The 21109-nt window shown below is 41.2% G+C and overlaps 1 protein-coding gene across 5 annotated transcripts in view; it reads left to right on the plus strand.

The window, feature by feature from the left end:
* Positions 1-21109, plus strand: part of FAM149A (family with sequence similarity 149 member A) — a 70679-nt gene that overhangs the window by 28597 nt on the left and 20973 nt on the right. Inside the window, exons 1-2 of one of the 5 annotated variants that reach the window (XM_039542687.1) lie at positions 18504-18635; positions 19456-19568. The exons of 2 other annotated variants lie outside the window; for them this stretch is intronic. In XM_039542687.1, coding sequence (XP_039398621.1) covers positions 19561-19568 — 8 coding nt within the window. In that variant the 5' untranslated portion in view covers positions 18504-18635; positions 19456-19560. Of the gene's footprint in view, positions 1-17719; positions 17739-18406; positions 18636-19455; positions 19569-21109 lie in introns of those variants that run through there. 2 more of the 5 variants (XM_039542686.1, XM_039542685.1) reach the window with 2 other exon arrangements.

The following is a 21109-nucleotide window of genomic DNA, read 5'->3' on the forward strand; positions in this document are numbered from 1 at the left end:
TAGCTCTAGAGTGGTAGAGAAGAGACTTTGAAATCCAAGCACTTTTCAGGATGATAGCCATTGAGATTCTTCTTGGTCCCTCCACTCACTACAATTAGAGACCTCTGTACTGGAACAATAACTGAAGCCTATGGCCCTCCTGCCACTAAATCCATGCTAGACAGCAGAACCCAAACACCCAACTTTCCCATAAAAATTAATAAATAAACATTCAAACATGGCAGGCACGCCATCCTGATAGCAGAAGATTATTGATCTTGGTGTGGGGTGTGGGTAGCATATTATGTGTGAGTGAATTATTTTCAAGTGTTTATGTATGAAAGCAAAGTGAGTATCTGCTAACAGTGACCGTATTCTTGTGTTTATGCAATTTAATGCAATGTTTGTGACCAGGAAAATTTTATCCATCCATAACTAGATCAGGGAAGTGACCCCAGACTTTATATGTAAAATTGAGAGCTGAACAAATGAAGTTATTAGCTCTTTGTTATATTGGCTTTCTTCAGAGGAAAAATAAGAACCACCACACTGGATCAGATCAATGATGCAGATAAACTAGTGCCCTGTCTCCAGCACTGGCCACTATTAGATTCATAGATTGTAAAGGACAATTCTGATAATCTAGTTTGATCTTCTGTGCATAGAACTTCTCCAAAATAATTCAAGTTTGAAACAGAGGATTTCTTTTAGAAAAACATACAATCTTGATTTAAAAATTGCTAGTAATGGAGCATCCACTATGACCCTAGGGAAATTGTCCCCATAGCTAATTATGCTCACGTGTAGAAATTTACACCTTATTTCCAGTCGGAATTTGTTAGCTTCATCTTCTAGCCATTGGCTCTTCTTTATACCTATGTTGCTAGATTAAAGAGTTCATTATCAAATATTTGCTCTCCATGTAGGTAGTTCTAGTCTGTGATCAAGTTGCTCCTTAGCCGCCTTTGTGTTAAGCTAAATAGATACAAAATCGTTTAGTCTATCATTATGAGGCATCAAAGAATCCTGTGGCACCTTATAGACTAACAGAAGTTTTGCAGCATGAGCTTTCGTGGGTGAATACCCACTTCTTTCATCCGAAGAAGTGGGTATTCACCCACGAAAGCTCATGCTGCAAAACTTCTGTTAGTCTATAAGGTGCCACAGGATTCTTTGCTGCTTCTACAGAACCAGACTAACACGGCTACCCCTCTGATACTTGACATTATGAGGCATGTTTTCCAATCCTTTAATCATTCTCATAGCTTTTCTCTGAACCCTCTCCAGTTTATCAACATCCTTCTTTATCTGCAGATGCCTGGACTAGAAATCATATTCCAGTAATGATTGCTCCAGTGCCAAATACAAAGGCAATAATACCTCCTTGCTCCTACTTGAGATTCCTCTGTTTTATGCATCTAAGGATCACAATAGCCCTTTTGGCCACAGTGTCACACTGGGAGCTTATGTTCAGCTGATTATCCACCATGACCCCCAAGTCACTTTCAGAGCCACTGCTTCAGGATAGAGTCTCCCATCATGTAAGTGTGGTCTATTTTCTTTGTTCCTAGATGTGTACATTGATATTTAGCCATATCAAAACATGTTTGTTTGCTAGCACCCAACTTATCAAGCAATACAGATTGCTCTGTATCAGTGACCTGTCCTCTTCATTATTTACCACTCCCCAAATCTTTTTGTTCTTTTAAAACTTTATTGGTGATTATTTTATTTTCTTCCAAGTAATTGATAAATATTTTTAAATAGAATAGGGTCAAAAATCAATCCCTATGGGACTCCACTAGAAACATACATGCTCCATGATGATTCCTCATTTACAATTACATTTTGAGACCTTGTATTTAGCTAGTTTTTAATACATTTAATGTGAAGCATGTTGATTTTTGTTTGTTTAATTTTTTAATCAAAATATAATATGGTACCAAGTCAAATGCCTTACAGAAGTCTAAATATATTACATCAACACTACTGCCTTTATCAACCAAACTTGTAATCTCATCAAGAAAGTTTGACAGGATCTATTTAAACCCATGTTGATTGGCATTAATTGTATTACCCTCCTTTAATTCTTTATTAATTGAGTCCCGTATCACCTACTCCATCATTTTGCTTGGGATCGATGTCAGACTGACAGGTTTGTAGTTACCCAAGTTATTCTGATTGCCCTCTTTAAATATTGGCAAAACATTAGCCTTCTTCCAATCTTCTGGAACTTTCTCAGTGTTCCAAGAGTTAGTGGAAAGCAACATTAATTGTCCAATGAGCTCTGGGGCCAGTTGTTTTTAAACATTTGGATGCAGGTTATCTGGACCTGCTGATTTAAAAATCTCTAAATGTGGTAGCTGCTGAGATGGGGGGTGGAACAATATACGGGGGGGGTGGGGTGCTGAGAGCCGTTAAACCGAACTGTAAACCCTGTATATGACGGAAACCCCTTCAAGCCAGGGGCTGCGGTTGCACACCGACAACCTAAGCTGAGATAGTAGTGGAATGGGAAGAGTTTATCATCATATGATATGACTACATCACTGTTTTCCCCTGGATTTAGAACAACAAAATATTTATTGAACACATCTGACTTTCCTGCATTATTACTGATAATTCTACCATTTCCATCTAGTAATAGACCAATACCATTTTCAGGATTCATTTTGTTCCTAATGTACTTAAAAAATCTTTCTTAATATCCTCAACTCTGCTGGCCATAGCTTTTTTTTTTCCGTGTGTCCTTTGCTTCTCTTACCAATTTTCTGCAATTCCTAGCTTCTGATTTATATTCATTACTATCTTTACTTTCCTTCATTTGTTACATATATTTCATTTTTTATAGCTGCCTCCACTTCCCCTCTAAGCCAGGTTGTTTTTTTAAACAGTGCAGACTTCTTTCTTTGTTGTTGCTTTTTGAGCATCTAATAAACCATTCACAGATATTTGCATTTTTCTCTCTAAATTCTCCCACCTCCCTAGCTGATTTGGCTCATAATTGTTTTCAGCTTTGTGAAATTGGCCCTTTCTAAAGCACCCAAATCCTTTAAAGAAGGTGTCAATCCCCAGAATAGGCAAACAGTAGTATGCCTGTGGGGATAGTTTTCAGTCTGGTATTTGGTACTATATGAGTTGCAAGAAGGTCAGGGACATCAAATGTCTGAGGCATCACACATTAAATATTGATTTGTTGGAGTATACTCACCTTGTGTGCATGTCTTGGGATAGCTGTTGCTCTGGGGCACAGGCTGTCCTGTTTCACCTCTGAACACCCATCCAGATTAAACCAAGTTTTTGTCTGGTCTGTTGCTGCACACATGTTGGACCAAATAACCCCATGTGCTGTTGGTGAGACTGGTACAGTGACCAAGGTATGGGCCTTCCTGTGCCCTGACTGCCAGGGGCTCCTTGCACAAGTTAGAGCAGACTCTTCCTCTGGCCTGCTCCAAACATAGCTTGAGCACTCCTGCTGTGCTCAGACCTCCTGTGAGTGGTGGAGGTTTATTTGAAACAATGCAAACTCTAAAATACACCCTTATCTTAGCTGCTCAGTAGTACCTGATATACAGTAGATCAAATAGTTCTGATGGCTGTATTATCAAGGATTTTTGGGTTAAGAAAAAGAGAAAAGAAAGATTTACTGACCACTTTGATATAATCATTATGTTGATAAAAGAAATCTGTTGTATGCGAAAATAATAGTAACTGTGTTTTCCCTCTATTTTATCATTGTATTCTTATTACTGATGTGCTTTAAAAGCCTTATGGACCATTTCCAAGAATTTTATTCAACCTTTTTTTTTTGTTCCTTCTCCCTTCAGTTCCAGGGACACTTGATCCTGCTGCAGTAAATGCTTCCTATCAGATCCAAAAGAAAAAAAACACCTCTACCAAAACACTAATTAGCTTTTTTATTATTGTAGTTAATCAAGATGATGGCATTTTCTTGACATTAATTAATAATTTATGTAAAAATATGATAAAATGTCAGATTTGCCTCCCAAGATAAATGAACTCCTAAGTATGTATGTCTTATCTCAGTAGCTTTCAGAAGCTCAGTCTAAGAAATAACGTATGTAATACATCATCTGACAGATGACCCTGTTGCTTTGGGAAATACAAGTTTTTTGCACCAAGTCGAGATAAAAAATGCATGAGTTAATACTCAGCAAATGCTCAGGTTATTGCATGTTATAGTTTAGTATTTGCTTTCAGGCAGTTTTGTTACCAAGTTTTTTGTTTCCCAATTTCTATTTTTGGGTAATGTTAGATTGAAACCTTGTACAGTACCTCAGGATGATGTCCAAAATTTGGGCAGTCATTCAGCTGTGAGAAAGGTTTCAGATACTATTTGCATAGAATGTGAATGAGGGCATGCAGGATTAGGCCATAATTGTGAAAGGCTAGTGCACTACTGACAAAATAAAACAAAAGACAATAAAAATAGTTCAAAAGTATAAGCTAAAATCAGATGTGTTAGTTGTTGCTATGCACTAGAAAGGAAGGAACTTAAGTTTACATTACAGGTCCCAAGACCTAGTGCTTCTGCTTGAGGAAGTGATCTGTAAGCACTTACTATCAGGTATGCCACTCATTACCATGAGTAGTCTTATTAACTTCCTTGAGACTACTCATAGTGAACATTACACTTAGCAAAGTGATTCTGTGAAATAACAAACATACTTTTAATCGGGTAAACCAAAACAAACAAACAAAAAAACTGGGTATCAATATTTATTCTTCCAAATTAGTGTCAAAGGATTTTTTTTTCAATATTTAGTCTCCTCAGATAGATTGTATATATTGCTTTTATGTTAAAGACATTGTGTGGTTCATTTGTTCAGCAAGATGACTAAGTTTCAGAGTAGTAGCTGTGTTGGTCTGTATCAGCAAAAAGAACGAGGAGTGCTTGTGGCACCTTAGAGACTAACAAATTTATTTGAGCATAATCTTTTGTGGGCTAAAACCCACTTCATCAGATACATGCAGTAGAAAATACAGTAGGAAGATATATATACACAGAGAACATGAAAAAATGCCATACCATACCAGCTGTAACGAGAGTAATCAATTAAGATGGGCAATTATCAGCAGGAGAAAAAAAACTTTTGTAGTGATAATCAGGATGGCTCATTTCCAACAGTTGACAAGAAGGTGTGAGTAACAGTAGGGGAAAAATTAGCATGGGGAAATAGTTTTTACTTTGTGTAATGACCCATCCACTCCCAGTCTTTATTCAAGCCTAATTTAATGGTGTCCAGTGTGCAAATTAATTCCAATTCAGCAGTTTCTCATTGGAGTTTGTTTTTGAAGTTTTTTTGTTGGAGAATTGCGACTTTGAGGTCTGTAATTGAGTGATCAGGGAGGTTGAAGTGTTCTCCGACTGGTTTTTGAATGTTATAATTCTTGACATCTGATTTGTGTCCATTTATTCTTTTGCATAGAGGCTGTCCGGTTTAGCCAATGTACATGGCAGAGGGGCATTGCTGGCACATGATGGCATATATCACGTTGGTAGATGTGCAGGTGAACGAGCTTCTGATAGTGCGGCTTTCATTCATGGATCTCAAAGCTCTCTATAAAAAAAAAGTCTGTGAGGCAAGTAATAGTAATATACTCATTTATTATGTGTATAAAATGAAGCACAGAAAGAGACAGTGACTTTTCCAAACTTACATAGCAGGACAGTAAAAGAGCTCAGAATAACACTCCGTGTTACTGACCTCTAGTCCCCCTGCTATAAAGTAGAGGCACATGATAGGCCTGAAAGCTGCAAAATTCAGATCTAGATTTTGACTCCCCCTTTTACCCCACCCCACCCCCACTGAAATTTTGTGGGAAGAGGGATCAGATCCTGGGTTTGGATGCAGGTCCATCTCTAGTGGAGAATCAATATTTCAAGCATTTTAGTTTCATCACAGTGTTCTGTGACAAGTTAAATACTGTCATTGTATTAAAGTTTCCTTTTAGCCATGTAGATGTTACTATGGAAGACATCCATGAATTTCTCGAGTGAAATGTCAGTGCATATTGTTACTCTTTTATGGAACAATAATGACATCTAGTGACCATCTAGTTTTGTAACTATAACTGCTAGATTTCGGAGTGGTAGCATGTTAGTCTGTATCAGCAAAATAACGAGGAGTACTTGTGGCACCTTAGAGACTAACAAATGTATTATACAGTGCTGTATTCTACACATAAACAGAGGTAGTTTTCAGCTAGTGCAAATTGGTGTAGTTGCATTAACTTCAGTAGAGCTGTGCTGACTTAAACCAGCTGAGAATCTGACCCAGTATCTTCATATTGAGTATGCATACAGTTTGAAAACTGGCATCGGGTATCAGCCATGCGCTTTCCTGTTATTTAATGTAATAAACATCTTTTTACAAATGCAATTACACTTCTCCTGAGTTTTCCCTTCATTTAGAACCCTGATATGACATCCAGACTCAGAGAGAAAACTCATGAAATGTTCAATGGCAAGATAACTTTCCCTTTTCTTTCTCTGTCTATGTATTTCTAATCTGCTTATCACTCTGGGATGTAAGTGCTAAATACTCATTTAAAAACATTAAATTTCATATGTAAGGGACTGCGTTCTCCGTCTCTCCTTTATTCAGATGCTATTATGTAGAGTTTAATTTTATATATGTATCAGGAATTATGCTAGGTTCTTAAATCCTCACTATTGAGAGAAGGCTTGTGAGGGGGAATAAAAACCCAGTTAAGTTTAAAACAAACAAAATTGTTGGTGGCTGAGTGGTTAAGGTGCTTGACTAGAAGCCTGAAGATCATGTGTTTAAATCTCCCTTGATATTACACTGAACGGCCAGCTCCAGTTCACCCAGTTGCAAAATGAATACCTGATCCATTGGGTTAGGGCAGTCAAAGGCAAGTGTAAGGATATGTGGGACTAGAACCTAGGTCTGCAGAGTCTGGGATAGCAGATGTTTCCACATCACCAGAGAGAGACCATGCAGAACCTCATCCAAGGAACACTGTGAAGCTTAGGCGCCACAGGAAATACCACACAAAAGTTCCACAGTGAAAGCACCCTGTGGCCCTCTGATTGGCCCATGATCACTATTTAACCCTGGAGAGTGTTCCAAGAAGTTGTCTGGGCAACCATACAGATTTCTGGCATTGGCTAGCCAGAAGGAATTGCTCCTAAGCTTCCCAAGAAAAATGCAGACATGCTACATCTGCACTGGGACTATGAATACCCCTTAGACCTGCATCCTGTGATGAAGGTCCTTTATGGATGGGTCTATGCAATGTCTGAGCCAGAACTGGCAGCCCTTTGTTCATACATCCAGGAAAATCTGGCCTAGGGCTTCACCTGGCACTCCACCTCCCTGCCAGGGGCTCCGGTCCTTTTTGTTAAGAAAAAGGATGGAATGCTACGCCTCTGCGTACACTGTCGGGCCCTAAGCCACGTGATGGTCTGACACCAGTATCCTCTGCCCCTAATCTCAGAATTATTAGATCATGTATGGTCTTCCTGAATTTTCACCAAACTCGATCTCTGGAGGGCTTACAACCTAGTGTACCTTAGAGCAGGAGACGAATGGAAGATGGCCTTTTGAACCTGCTATGGGCACTACGAATATTTAGTAATGGCATTTAGTCTGACCAATGCTCCCATAACCTTTCAACATTTCATTCTGGGCCAGTATGTAGTCACCTATCTTGGGGTCATACTTGTGTTTTCAAAGAACCCTGATCAACGTTGTTACCATGTTTGTTCCATCCTCAAAAGACTACGGAAGCACAGATTATATGTGAAACTGGAAAAATGTACCTTTGACCAGTCCTCCTCAGAATGTTTGGGTTATATCCTTTCCCCAGAGGGCATTAAGATGGACCCGCAAAAGGTGGAGGCCATCTGCAGCTGTTCCTAGGTCCCCCTGGGAGTTAGAGAGCTTTCTGGACTTTGTAAATTTTTAACCGATAGTTCATTCCAGGCTTCTCAGGGCAAATACCCACCATGACAAACCTCCTCTGGAAAGCCATCAAATTTGTTTAGATGCCTGAAGCTCGCCATGCCTTTGAATAGCCCAACCCACTTTTATAACTGCTCCTGATCTAGTACATATGGATCTGTCCTAGGCATTCATAGTGGAGGCTGATGCATCCAATGTTGTCATTGAGGCCATGCTCATTCAGAGGTGCAGGCTACAGCACGTGCTGTACTGCTGCTCAAACTCCTTCCAAAGACTCACCTCTGCTGAATGGAATTACGAAATATTAGACAACGAACTGCTTGCGATTAAATCAGCCTTTGAAGAGTGGTGCCATCACCTCAAGGAAATCTGACACCTGATGCAAGTCTTTTCTGACCATAATAAACTTGATTAGCCTCATAAGACTTGAACCTTGAACCAAAGACCGCTCAGATAGGCATTGTTCTTCTCTTGGTTTGATTTCATCATTACCTATCACACAGGAGCCAGGAATGGGAAAGACGATGCCTTATCCCAAAAGGGTGAATGCTACCAAGAGGATGAGGAGGCACCCTATTTCCTAAAAGCTTGCAATTTCCTTAGTGTTGCAATACACAAGGCCCTTATTGGTCTAATCTGATCTGCTTTGTGGGATGATCTGTAAACCCAGGAGGTGACGGAACAGCCTGAACAAATGAGAGCCAGAACCAAAATGCAATGATTCACATGGAATACAATAATATAACTCAATGTGCATATTTACATTCCACCAGGGCATCCCAGGCTAGAAGTGCATCATATGTGCCATGACATTCCATTGTTGGGCTATTTTTGCTGCCTTAAGACTTCCCACGTGGCTTTCCATTTCTTCTGGTGACCCCATATACAAATTGAAGTCTGGGATTATGTTGATTCTTGTGACCTGGGTGCACACACCAAGATACCCTACGCTAAGCCCATTGGCATTCTCCTCATCTATAACCTGGGCCTTGATCACCCTGGATTTCCACGAACTCCCTGACTCTGATGGCCACATAGTAGTCTTGACCATTGTGGACTAAGTGAGCAAAATGATGCCTTTAATCTCCTTTGGTGCCCTGCCCTTTGCTGAAGCAATGGCTCAACTGCTGGTGGTTCATGTTAATCCATCTTCATGGTCTTCTGGACTGTATTATCTTGGACCAAGGTCAGCAGTTTGTGTCATGCTTTTGGCGTGAAATGCTCCAGTTACTGAACATTTGCGCTTTTACCTCCTCTACATACCACCTTCAGACAGATGGGCAGACAGAGAAGGTGGATCAAGTACTAGAGCAATACCTAACGTGCTTTGTCAACTACCATTCTGATAACTGTTCTCCCCCCCGCCTTATGCTGAGTTCTCATACAACAATGCTGACCATGCCTCCACAGGGCAAAGTCTCATTTTTGCAAATTATAGGTTCCACCCTCACTTCCACCCAGCTTTGCCGACAGCCTGCCCAAACCCAGCAGCCACTGACTGGATCCAATGAATTAATCCTATCCAGGAGGAGCTTAAAGACCATCGAGGAAAAGGACTACAAGTGGTATGTGGACTGTTGATGCCAGGAAGGCCCAGCTCTCACAGTGGGCCAAATAATCTGGCTTGCAGCAAAACATCTTTGTATGAACAGGCTGATCTGCAAGCTAGACCACCAGTTACTTGGACTATTCTGGATTTATCAGCAAATCAACCCTGTAACCTTCAAACTGCAGATTCCTCAATCCCTTAAGACATACCATGTTTTCAGTGTATCCCTCCTGAAGCCTGACATGGAGGACCCTTTTCCTGACCAGTCCAAACAGCCACCCCCACCATTCCAGGTCCAAGGGCATGAGGATAGTCCATACGATCCCATACTCTAAACTGCAGAATGGGAGACTGTACTATCTCAGTGACTGGGAGGGTTATGATCCTGAAGAGCATTGCTGCTGCCCATGTCATGCCCTGACCTGGTGAAAAGGTTTCCTCAAGACCAGCTGGATAAAACAGGCCTGAGGCCAACCCAGAGGAAGTGGGGTGTGTGTGTGTAATGTATTGATCCATGTGACTAGAACCCAGGTCTGCAGAACCTGGGACAGGTGATGTTGCACCAGGAGACCATGCACTGCCACATCCAAGGGGCACTATGGAGATTAGGTGCTGCCAGAAGTACTGTCCAGAGTGACAGCAACCTACGACCCTCTGATTGGCCCATACTCGCTATTTAACCCTAGAGGGTACAACAGGAAGTTGTCTGAGTAACTACACAGATTTCTGGCCTGCTGCGACTCCAGACCTCACTATCTTTCTGATCTCCAGTCTCCAACCCCTGCCTGACTCTCACTTTTCTTCTTGCGTCCTGATTCCAGCCTAACTACCTCTGATCTCTGGCCTCTGACCCCGCCTTGACTCTGACCCGGACTCCTGCTTATTGATCTTGTCTCTAGTGATTATTCTGATCCCTGCTTGCTGACTTCTGCCTTGTAGCCATCCTTGACAGGTGGGTTGGCCCAGCTGTGACTTCTAGGCAAGACTGCCTATGCCCTGATCCCTTACAGTCAGACATGATGTTGGCCACGTCACTCCCCTGTGTACTGTTGACTATGAAACTGACCTGCCTTCACTGTGTCAGCCCAATGAACCATTGGCTTGGGGGAACTTTGACTTAGGCAGTGTCAATGACCATACCCTTAGTATTGCCGAAGTGGGGTACCCTACATCATCCTCCCCACATTGTCTAAATCAAATAAGATGGTTGCTATTGTGATGCTGTCCACCTCAAGCCATTCTTATCTATTCCAGTCTCTTTTCTTGAATTTAAAGTACTTCCTCCTTTCTGGTCTCCCTGATTATTCTTCCTCTTTAGTTTGTCCAAAATTAGATGGGAAAATGACCTATCTCTCTTATTATGACGTTCAGTCACTCTTCACTGGCTTTCTCTTGCTTTTTGTAACAAATTCAAACTCCTTTAAGGCCAGGCACAACTCAAGCTAAGTCTACACTAGCAGCGCTTTACTGGTCTAGGAATACCGGTATACTACACTGACGAAGAACTCCTAGTATGGCTACAGCTATATTAGCAAAGATGTGCTTTATACCAGTATGGTAAAACCACCCCCTACAAGTGAAGCAAGCTACACCAGTAAAATCACAGATTTACCAGTATAACTGTATCTATGCTACAGATGTCTGTCAGCATAGCTGTATCAGTCAGTGATCACACCTCTTCATGCCCCAATCAACATATATCTATACTGGCAGAAGTCTGTAGCATAGACATAGTCTTAGCTTTTGCAACTCTCTCCATTTGCGTTTATTTTGATGCTCCTCCCCATCCTCTTCACTCTTCCCCTCACCTCTTCATTCAGCTTAAGCCACAGTTTTAATAACCTCTTTCATTTCTTCCTCACATGTTCTTGTCCTCACTTTCTTTTATGTGACTCCTAAGTCTGGAACTCCTTTCTTGACCCTCTCTGCCATCTCTCCACTCTGTCAAGTCCCTCACATAGTGTGAGATCTATAAACCTTAGTTTTCCCTGCTAAGCAGTGACATCGCAGAGGAATCATGAAACTCTCAATGCTATATGCATTAATCCCTAAAACAGTAATAATGTGATCTTACTGTAATCACTCTCATTCTCTCTTCCTGTTCTCTCACCTTCCCCTCACTGCCTAGGAAGAAGTACAGAGGAAAGCAGTCTGAGGATTATAGTGAATCACAAGCTAAATATGAGTCAACAGTGTAACACAGTTGCAAAAAAAGCAAACATAATTCTGGGATTTATTAGCAGGAGTGTTGTATGCAAGACATGAGAAGTAGTTCTTCCACTCTTCTCCATACCGATATTGCCTCAACTCCAGTATTGTGTCCAGTTCTGGGTGCCACATTTCAGGAAAGATGTGGACAAATTGGAGAAAGTCCAGAGGAGAACAACAAAAATTATTAAAAGTCTAGAAAACATGACCTATGAGGCAAGATTGAAAAAATTGGGTTTGTTTAGTCTGGAGAAGAGAAGACTGAGAGGGAACATTACAATAGTTTTCAAGTGCATAAAAGGTTGTTACAAGGAGGAGGGTAAAATATTGTTCTCTTTAACCTCTAAAGATAGGACAAGAAGCAATGGGCTTAAATTGTAGCAAGGGAGGGTTAGGTTGGACATTAGGAAAAACTTCCTAACTGTCAGGGTAGTTGAGCACTGGAACAAATTGCCTAGAGAGGTTGTGGAATCTCCATACTTGCATGTTTTTAAGAACAGATTAGACAAACACCTATCAAGAATGGTCAAGTTATTATGTAGTTCTGCCTTGAGTGTAAGGGACTGGATTAGATGACCTACTGAGGTCCCTTCCAGTTTTACACTTCTATGATTTTATGTATGTGTACCTGTGCTGGTCAATTTCTTCTTAACTTAGGTAGCAAGCTTTTCAGGGGAGGGACTCTTTTGTCCCCTGTATTGCACTGCAAATATTTATTGTGTAAATTATAATGTACTGAGCCTAACTTAAGTTTTAAATACAGTTGTGAAGGTTTTGCATCTCTGTTGGGACTGTAAATTCAAGTGGCATTCCCATTTGCATTATTTTTTGGAGTGTTGATAGTGATTTTGTGCAATATGCCCCCCCTTTTAAAGGAAGCTTTGTTGAACGGTTTGTTACCACATGCAATCTAGGTCATACTGTTCTTTGTTAATAAATGTGGTAAAATGGCCATTCAACAAACTGCATGGCTTTAGAGAAATAAAAGGAATTAGCATCTGCAGTTCTTTCTTTCTTTCTTTCTTTAAGTTTTCACATAGTAGCTTTATAGACAGCCTTTTTTCACTTCCCTTTTCCATCTGTAATTCTCCATATCTTGAACTTCCTCTTTGGGTTTTATTGCCTTTGGCAAACTAGAGCATGTATGTTACAGCCTGCAATAAATCATATTAGAGTCACTAAATATTTTTCTTCTAATAGTTTGCTTCCTTTGGCACCCACTTGTTCAGCTGATATGACAGTCTATCATTTCCATAATATTATTCTTCTTATTTATTTTTTGATGTAACAGAGTTGTAATTTACAATCTTCCTTCTAGAAATATATTTTCTTTAGATCTTTGCAAACCACTATAAAATGCATATTTTAAGGCACAAGATATAACTTGAGAGGAGGGAAAAAAGGAAGTTGAGGTGACTGCAGTTGTCATTTCAGGCATGGAAGCTTGCCACTGATTTCTTCTTAGGGTTTCATTTTGTAGCATAGTCAGTTATCTAACATCTATTATAGTATAGACTCTGAGGATACAGGAGTTTAAACAAGATATGATATTGCAGTTATCCTACATTTGCCGCACCTGCAGTTTCCCTCCCCATCACATTCCCACACACACTAATAGTTATTTCCACAGGATTCTCCCATCAGCAACATTGTATTTGTCCTCCTGCAGAGTATTATTTCCTCAGATGTGCTTGCAGCAGCAGCTTTGATTAGTCAAAACTAGTTTAATTTACACTACTAGTTTAATTTATTACTACTACAGTGCTTCTGGGAAAATATTGCTCAAGACTGTATTGGGCAAATTCGTGTTGATTGTTAATTTTTTTCTGTAGCTTAGTATGCTGTAATGGAAGGGAGAAATGGGTCAGAAAAGGAAGAAAGAGACAAAGTTGCCTTGCCCTTTAAGGACAGTCAGTGTGCTCTTGAATTCACCTGTAAAGACCTCATGTTGCCACTTTTTCTCTCCAATGTGCTTTACCACCACTCTAAAGATTGCTTGAAACACTGTAGTTCCTGTATATCCAACAACCCTAATTTTAAAAATGTTGTGCTCCTTTGTTTACTTTCCTTTGCTCTGAGTATCCATTTCTCTTGGAGATCACCCATACACTTCCATATATGCTCACTGTAGAAGTTCCAAGTCCTTTTTGTACCCTTCCTCTAATGACCCCAATTCTATATCACAGCCATACACTTCTGTTAATTCATTTGAAAATTTCAGTAGTCTGTTTTCCTGGTTAGAGACCTTGAAGTGCTCCACAACTTTCCCCTAGAAACTTTTACCACACCTCTCTTATAGAGATACCCTATGTTCCTCTATTTCTTTTTAAATTCTTGATGCTTTTTGAACACCATTTAGAAGCCTTCCTGTGCACTTCAGCCACATTTTCAGAGTTCCCTCGTGTAATTCAACATCCCCTGTGAATACCTCTTCTGCACCCCTCCTGTTTAATACTTAATTTAAGTGCTCCAGCTTTGTAGATGCTCCTCAGTATTTTCCTGAATATGTCCATTTCCTAAGGTTCCTATTATGCTCACAAACCTCCTTTTAGAGCAGGGGTCAACAACCTGCAGCATGCGGGCTGATTTTTAGTGGCATGCTGCTGCCAACCAGGGTCCCAGCCCTGCTCAGCCCACTGCCGACCTAGATGGACGGAACCCAGACGGCAGCAGGCTGAGTGGGGCCAACAGCCCAGACCCGGGCTGAGCGGGGCTGGCGGCTGGAACCCCATCCACTGCTGGTCTGGGGTTTCGTCTGCTGCCTGCACAGCCGGTCTGGCATGCAAAACCTTTTACTGGCACGCGAAACCTTAAATTAATGAAGACTTGGCACACCACTTCTCAAAGGTTGCTGACACATTTTAGAGATTTTTGAGATATTCCCACATTCCCCTAAAGTGTTCCCTTATGTGTTCCCAGACCTATTTCATAGATATTATTGTATTGCATTTGTAGCACCTAGAGGGATCAGTCATAGACCAGGACTCCGTTGGGCTAGGCATTGTACCAACACAAAAGGAGACAGTCCCTGCCTTCAGGAGTTTATAATCTAAAATACCCTATGTAAAACACAGCAGTTCTGTACTCTTTTATACAAACCTCTGGTGCTTTCTTGCACCCTTCCTATAGAGAGCCCAGTATTCTCTCCTGAGAACTCATAAATTCTTCCATGAGTACTTCAGCACCCTCTGTGCAACTTCTTTGGCATTATGCACTACCATATGCTTCTGCTCTCTGATTTGAGGCCCTATATTCTCCTCTACGTCAAGGTGTTGAAACAAAACAGAGTAAAAAAGAACATGGATGGGTTCTAAGCCCATGGGTACAATGGAGTCTACACAAAATGCACTCTTCATTTTCTCTGAGCCAGCAAAAGGCGCTCTGCACCAGCTCCGTACAGCTGGGCTTCAGCTAGCATTCAGGATACATACTGAGGATGGAGCCGTGGGGAAGCAATCACTCTATGCAGAACACGCTACTCCAACAGTGAAGGATATTGAGACAGGAGTTAATGATGCTTCAGTCTGCATTGACTTCCACACCAAACTCCTTCCACTTGGAGGGATTGGTAGAAACTCTTGACAGTACGGGTCATGAAAGAGATGCTGCCTGGTGAGTGGCTAGGAAGCAATGAGAAGGGCCCAGCACACTCTGTAGAGGCCTCAAGAGCCATGCATTCTCTCTCTCTTTCCTTGTTTAGAGCAGGTTGTAGCCCTTAATGACCACTGAATGATACTGTATTTAACATCTCATCCCTCCTTGGGAAATTCACTGCACCTCAACCTGTGCAGATGCTTCATGCCCTGCCTTCCTCTTTGGGTGAGGGGATTTTTGTCCTCCAAGCCACTGTATAAGTCTCCTGTGCAAAACCCTTTTACTTGAACTCCATGTAGGGGATGAAAATTTGGCTCTCTGTTAGCCACAATCCTGTCCTCTTCCTAGTCCATTTCATAAGTGTTTTAAGATACCATGGTAACCATGTCCTAATTGCAGCTTTCACAATTGCTACCACTAGTGGAGCTCCACATTGGAATTATGACTTTAGTGGTTCCTCCCTTTGTGATCCATCTGATTCAGCTTCCCCGATTCCCCTCAGTATTTGTGATATCCAAGTAGAGTTAAAAATAATGAGTTTTACCTGGTGAAAATCCCTCTGTCCCCAGTATCTCAGGCAACCAAATGGAATTTTTGTCAAATTTTCCTCATAAAATTCATCACTAGACTGTGACCAAATATGAAAAATGTCAGCCTTAGGTTTTTTTTTTTTTCAAGACTGTCGTAAGGACCTGTAAATTCGGGTCTTATAACTGAAGTGACTTGTCCATAAGGGCTGCTGTATTGTGGTGTTAGTGTAACACTCTGATAAACAAAATAGCCACTTAGTGGCACTATAAAACTACATTATAGTTTAGAACAATGCAAATATTTCTCATTTATACTCAGATATACAGTGTGCAGTTCATAAGTTGCATTTGTTAGTGTCTTTATTCATAGTGGCTTACAATTAAAATTATGTTGCAATGCTCTTTTGTGCTTGTCTGGATTGTGTAATGTGTTTGTTATTATTTAGTGTTGTAGTGGTTCAGAAGAATGTGTAAAGTAAATGTTTTTCAATCTTATCTGTGAGTATAGCTGTATTTGTAAACATTAGAAATATTTCTGCATACTTTCCTTTTCATTCCTTTTAAAACAAAGCAAAATAAAAAACCCTATAATCTAAATATTACATTTTCAAGATTTAAATATTATTTTAATATAGCTTAGCAAATTGTTATATATTCCTCCTATTTTAGCAGTTTATTTTAACTCCCCTGAGACCTCTCCCTTTCCTGGTAGTATTTATGGAGAGATGTATAGTATTTATCTGAGATGTACATGTTTTGTTGGAACCTGTACACTGGCAGCAGTGGGAAGTGCTCTGGAGTAAATATGCAGTCACACACATTCCCCCATTGCCCGTAGCATGAAGATTAGCTATACTTTAAACCGGGATAGTGGAGGGGAAATTAACCCATACCAGTTTATCTGAGATGGCCCTCCTCCTACCCCCACAGCAGGATTTTGAGGGAGAGGCTACTAGTCAACTCTTTGCTCTGGATTGACTTGTTTTCCCAAATTCATTAACCCCTGCAAAGGAAAGCCAAGGCCTGATGTAGTTGTTACCTGGTGTTTCGCCTTTCTCTTGCATCAAACCAAGCATAAAAGAATTGTTTCAGAAACAGCTGGGGAAATGAGGGTAGGAGTGGGAGTGTGTGGAATTATTTAATAAGGCATATCATTAGGTACAGAGAAATTTTTAAATGGTACATTTAGGAAATACTCAATAGGCTACACCTGCCAGGACCATGGGCAAGCACAGGAATTTTGTAGTAAATAAACTGCATTAGAAACTCATTTCTGAAATAAACCTTCATTTAAAGTCAATTGGTGGAAATCTCCCTTGGAATTTCTTTATTAAATGGTGCTTTTGAAATAAAAATTCTAACACCTGGACAAAGGAGGAATCACCATCATTCCCCAGAGTGACACTAATTATCTTCTTTTCTCCATATATCTATGATTTACTGTGCATCAAGGGTGTGCATACATTCTTGTTGCCTGGACTGATGCTGTAGCTCATTCCAACCCTATGCCTGGTACTATTTCCAGAACAGGAGTATTTTTAACCACTGTTTCTGGTAGCAATTGTTCCTACCTCTGTTGCTTTTTGTTTTATTTTTGCATTTCTCCCATCCAAATAAGGTGGGCCAGATTCAACCACTAGTATTCAGTGAGTAGTACTTTTCTTTGTGAGTAATCCTGTCATTTCAGTAGGGTTAGGAGGGCAGTAAAGTGCTACTCAATGCTGGCAGAATCTGGACCCGGGTGAGCAGTCCAGCAGCAGCCATGCTCTGAAAATCCTGTGAAGAAGGGGCAGAAGGGAGATAATGGACTTGACCCGCACAGGTTTCTGTGAGCCACTGGTCTCCTTAAAACTCCTCCCTACTCCCCCCCCCCGCTTGTGGATGGGAACCTATTCTGATGTCATGTGGGGTGGAAGGACTTGGCAGGTGTGTGTTAGGATGGTGAAAATGGCTTTTCTTATTGGCTAACACAAAGGTGGGGGGTGGCATAGGTTCTGGAACTGGGGGAGCTTCAGCACCGCCTGGTTTGAAGTGGTTTCCATTATATAGAGGGTTAACAGTTTGGTTCAATGGCTCTCAGCACCCCCACTCTACAAATTGCTTCAGCACGCCTGGGGGTGGCTAGGGCTTTGTTGGGTTTAGGGGGCATTGGCATTAGGGCATTAAGGCTCTTGGTCCTGGAAGGAGGGGAATAATTGGTAGGAAGGAAGGGACGGGTGTGGGGGGGGGGGGGTGAAGGGGTAGTGGTCAAGGCTCTCCCTAGGGGTGAGACAGGAGGGCAGGGTCTGGCAGCTGGATGGGTCGGTCACTTGGATGTGGCGAGAGTTGCTCGGGCAATGGAGGAGGCTGGCTAGAGTGGGGTTTCCTGGCGCGTGGGCCCGCGAGCCACAGTATCTGCCCGGGGCGAGCCGCGCCCTGGACAGGAGCCGCCCGCCCGGCTTACTGCAGCTGTTGCGGAATTCCGCGCCCCGCCACCTGCGGCCGGCGCGAAGGGGCGCTCAGAGCCCGCAGCGAGCGGAGGGTGAAGCTGCAGCGGCTCCGGAGCAGCCCGACCCCGCAGACCCTTCCCCACCCGCCCTGGCCTCTCTCCCGACGGGAGATGGAGGGTCACAATGAGACATGACAGGGGGGCGCTGCTTGCAGCCGCGTCCGCGCTGGGGCCGCCAGGAGGGGCAGGGACCCTGCTGGGCTGCTGCGAGCCCGGGCGCCGCTCTTCTCTGCGCCTTTCATGCGCGTGGCTAGCGGGGTGCGGCGCCCCTGCCCCCCGCCCGTGACTTCCGACCCGCCGCGGCGTGCCCCAGATCCAGAGCTGGTGGTCATAGGGTAAGACTGGAAAACAGGGGGGCTGCGCTGCGCGCGCTCCCCGGGCCTCGGGGCTCCCTCCCTGCAGAGACACCAGCCTCAGTCTCCGCGCGTGTGCAGGCGGAGGTCAGAATTCTCGGGGGCAGTGCGTGTGCGGGGCTGTGTTACACGTGTCCAGTGTGTGTGAGAATATGGAGTGTGTGGACACGTATGCAAATATGGATAGTGTGTACAGTTTATTATGAATAGGGTACGTGAATGGTGTATAAAATACATGATGGGGTGGAGTGGCAGTAAGATGTATTGGTGTAAATTTGGCATGATTGTATTACTAACTATAAGTCATTCCAGAGGATCACCGGTAAAACCTTTATAGGATACCACCAAGTGTTTTTCCTGGCCAAAAAGCCTGTTTTAGAGCACTTGCATTTTTTTTATTGTTACTTTTTCATACCTCAGCCTGTAGCTCCAGGCTCTCCCAGTGCCAGGAGAACAACTCACACAGACCTCTGAGGGAGCGAGAAAATCTCTTACATTAAAAATTCTGTACAAATAGCTTTTGTTTATTAATACAGATGTCATGATTTCCAGTTCAGTATCTCAGCATCTTTTGGATTGTCTGCTTTTGAAAAGTATGAGATTCTTTTTCTAGCATTCAGGAGGCACAAGATATCTGACCATGAATACCATCACCATTGTAGACTGACTGTTGTCCAACTGGGGCCTCAGGTTATTTTAATCATAGGCGTGTAAGGTGTGAGTTTCAAATCTGGGAAGAAAAAAAAAGGAAACATTTTTGTGGCCAGTGGATTTAATTAAAGTAATGGTGTCTGTTTTGAAGCTGTTCAGAAATTTGGAATTTTAGAATTCGCTGGGGAGATGGAGTAGAGGGCAGAGTGCGGCTGAGGCAGTCAAAGGTGCATAATAGATGCAGGATTAAATAAGAATGTACAGGTATGTAATGATAATTTTGATGTCTGAGTAGTGACTTAATGCTGTATTTGACCTTTGTTTTTTAGAAATAAACAAATATGTACAATTGAAATCAGTGCTCATGTCATTCTTCACAGAACTCTTCTCATAACCATAGACAGTAGCTTTATGGATTGCATTCAATCTCAGTCAACACTAAGACAAATTGGAAAATAGTATGGCTGATCATACAATCTTTACATGGGTATTACTTAAGTAAGTAATTATTCATCTCAGAAAAGGTTGCAGGATTGAGTCTATATATTGTGTTTACAAATGCATGTATTTCTAATTACAAATGCATGCAATCCTAAAGAGATTTCTTTCCATTTTTTTTCTGAGCAAGATGATTTCTCTAAAGAAAGCTATTTTGTAGTATTACATGCAGTGTTAGAGTTAGGAGCTTAGGGAATAATTTATGTTGGGGAGCTCATGAAAACACCACAGCAGATCCTAATAAATATCAGAGTTTAGTTATTTGTATATATTTATTTAGCTCATTTATTTTTATTATCTAAGAAAAATGCCTAAGAAGTATCTGCATCAAAATAGAACACAGCTGTCCCATCAAGCTACCATTCAAATAGCTTCTCCTATTCAAATAGAACCCTCTCCTGTGTCTCTGCAAAATATTGTATGTGTTCTGAATATATATTTATACTTCATAAACTGCTATATAATGATTTAACAATACTATATTCAATAGAAATTGTGTGTTCAAATTTAACTAAAACTAAGTATCAAAAATTAAAATGTTATCTGAGATTATATTATCATGGCAATATAGGAAAAAAATTAGTATTGTGTTTGATAGGGTTTTTGGTTATATTACTGTGTGTGATCTAAGAGTGAGATGCTTTTCTGGAGTATTTCTCGTTTTATTGTCTGCTGGCTGAGGTAAATTGTTTCATGAATTTGACTATTTAAGGCGCTAGTTGGCAGAGTAATGTTATTTGTATATTAGCAGTAAGGTCGCTGGGTGATTGTCATAAGTCTAACGATTGTCAGGGTACTCTTAGAGCTATTATATGGGAGTTTTCAGTGTTGTATGTTCTAAATGGATGAGTTTAATAATTGCACAACTGAGTTAGATTATAGCCTTTTAGGATTGTAAACTAACAACTACTCCAGTTAAAAAATACTAACTTTTCTCTCCACAGTAAGATATTGTAGTAGAAATAGCAATAAAGCAATGGTAGAGTTTTCCTCATCTGTGTATTTTAAAATATGTACTTTAAGGTTTATAGACTTTTTAAGTTATTGAGGGTGGGGACATTGAACTACATTTTATAAGAAGCAATCAAAATGAGTCAGAAGATCAGTACTTACATTTGTTACATTGGAAAGGGCAGAGTAATGAAAAATTTTATGGCCTATTCCCTAATGCAAATGATCCACATTTCTTCAGAACTGAAGTAATGGTGCTTTAGCAGCTCATGGAAAATTTTGATATGTGCACGTATCTTGATATTTAACTAGCATCTCAGATTTCCTAATGAAAATGTTAAGTTGACTGTTTAAAG

Source organism: Mauremys reevesii, linkage group 5 (assembly GCF_016161935.1).
Source record: "Mauremys reevesii isolate NIE-2019 linkage group 5, ASM1616193v1, whole genome shotgun sequence".
Taxonomy (NCBI): domain Eukaryota; kingdom Metazoa; phylum Chordata; order Testudines; family Geoemydidae; genus Mauremys; species Mauremys reevesii.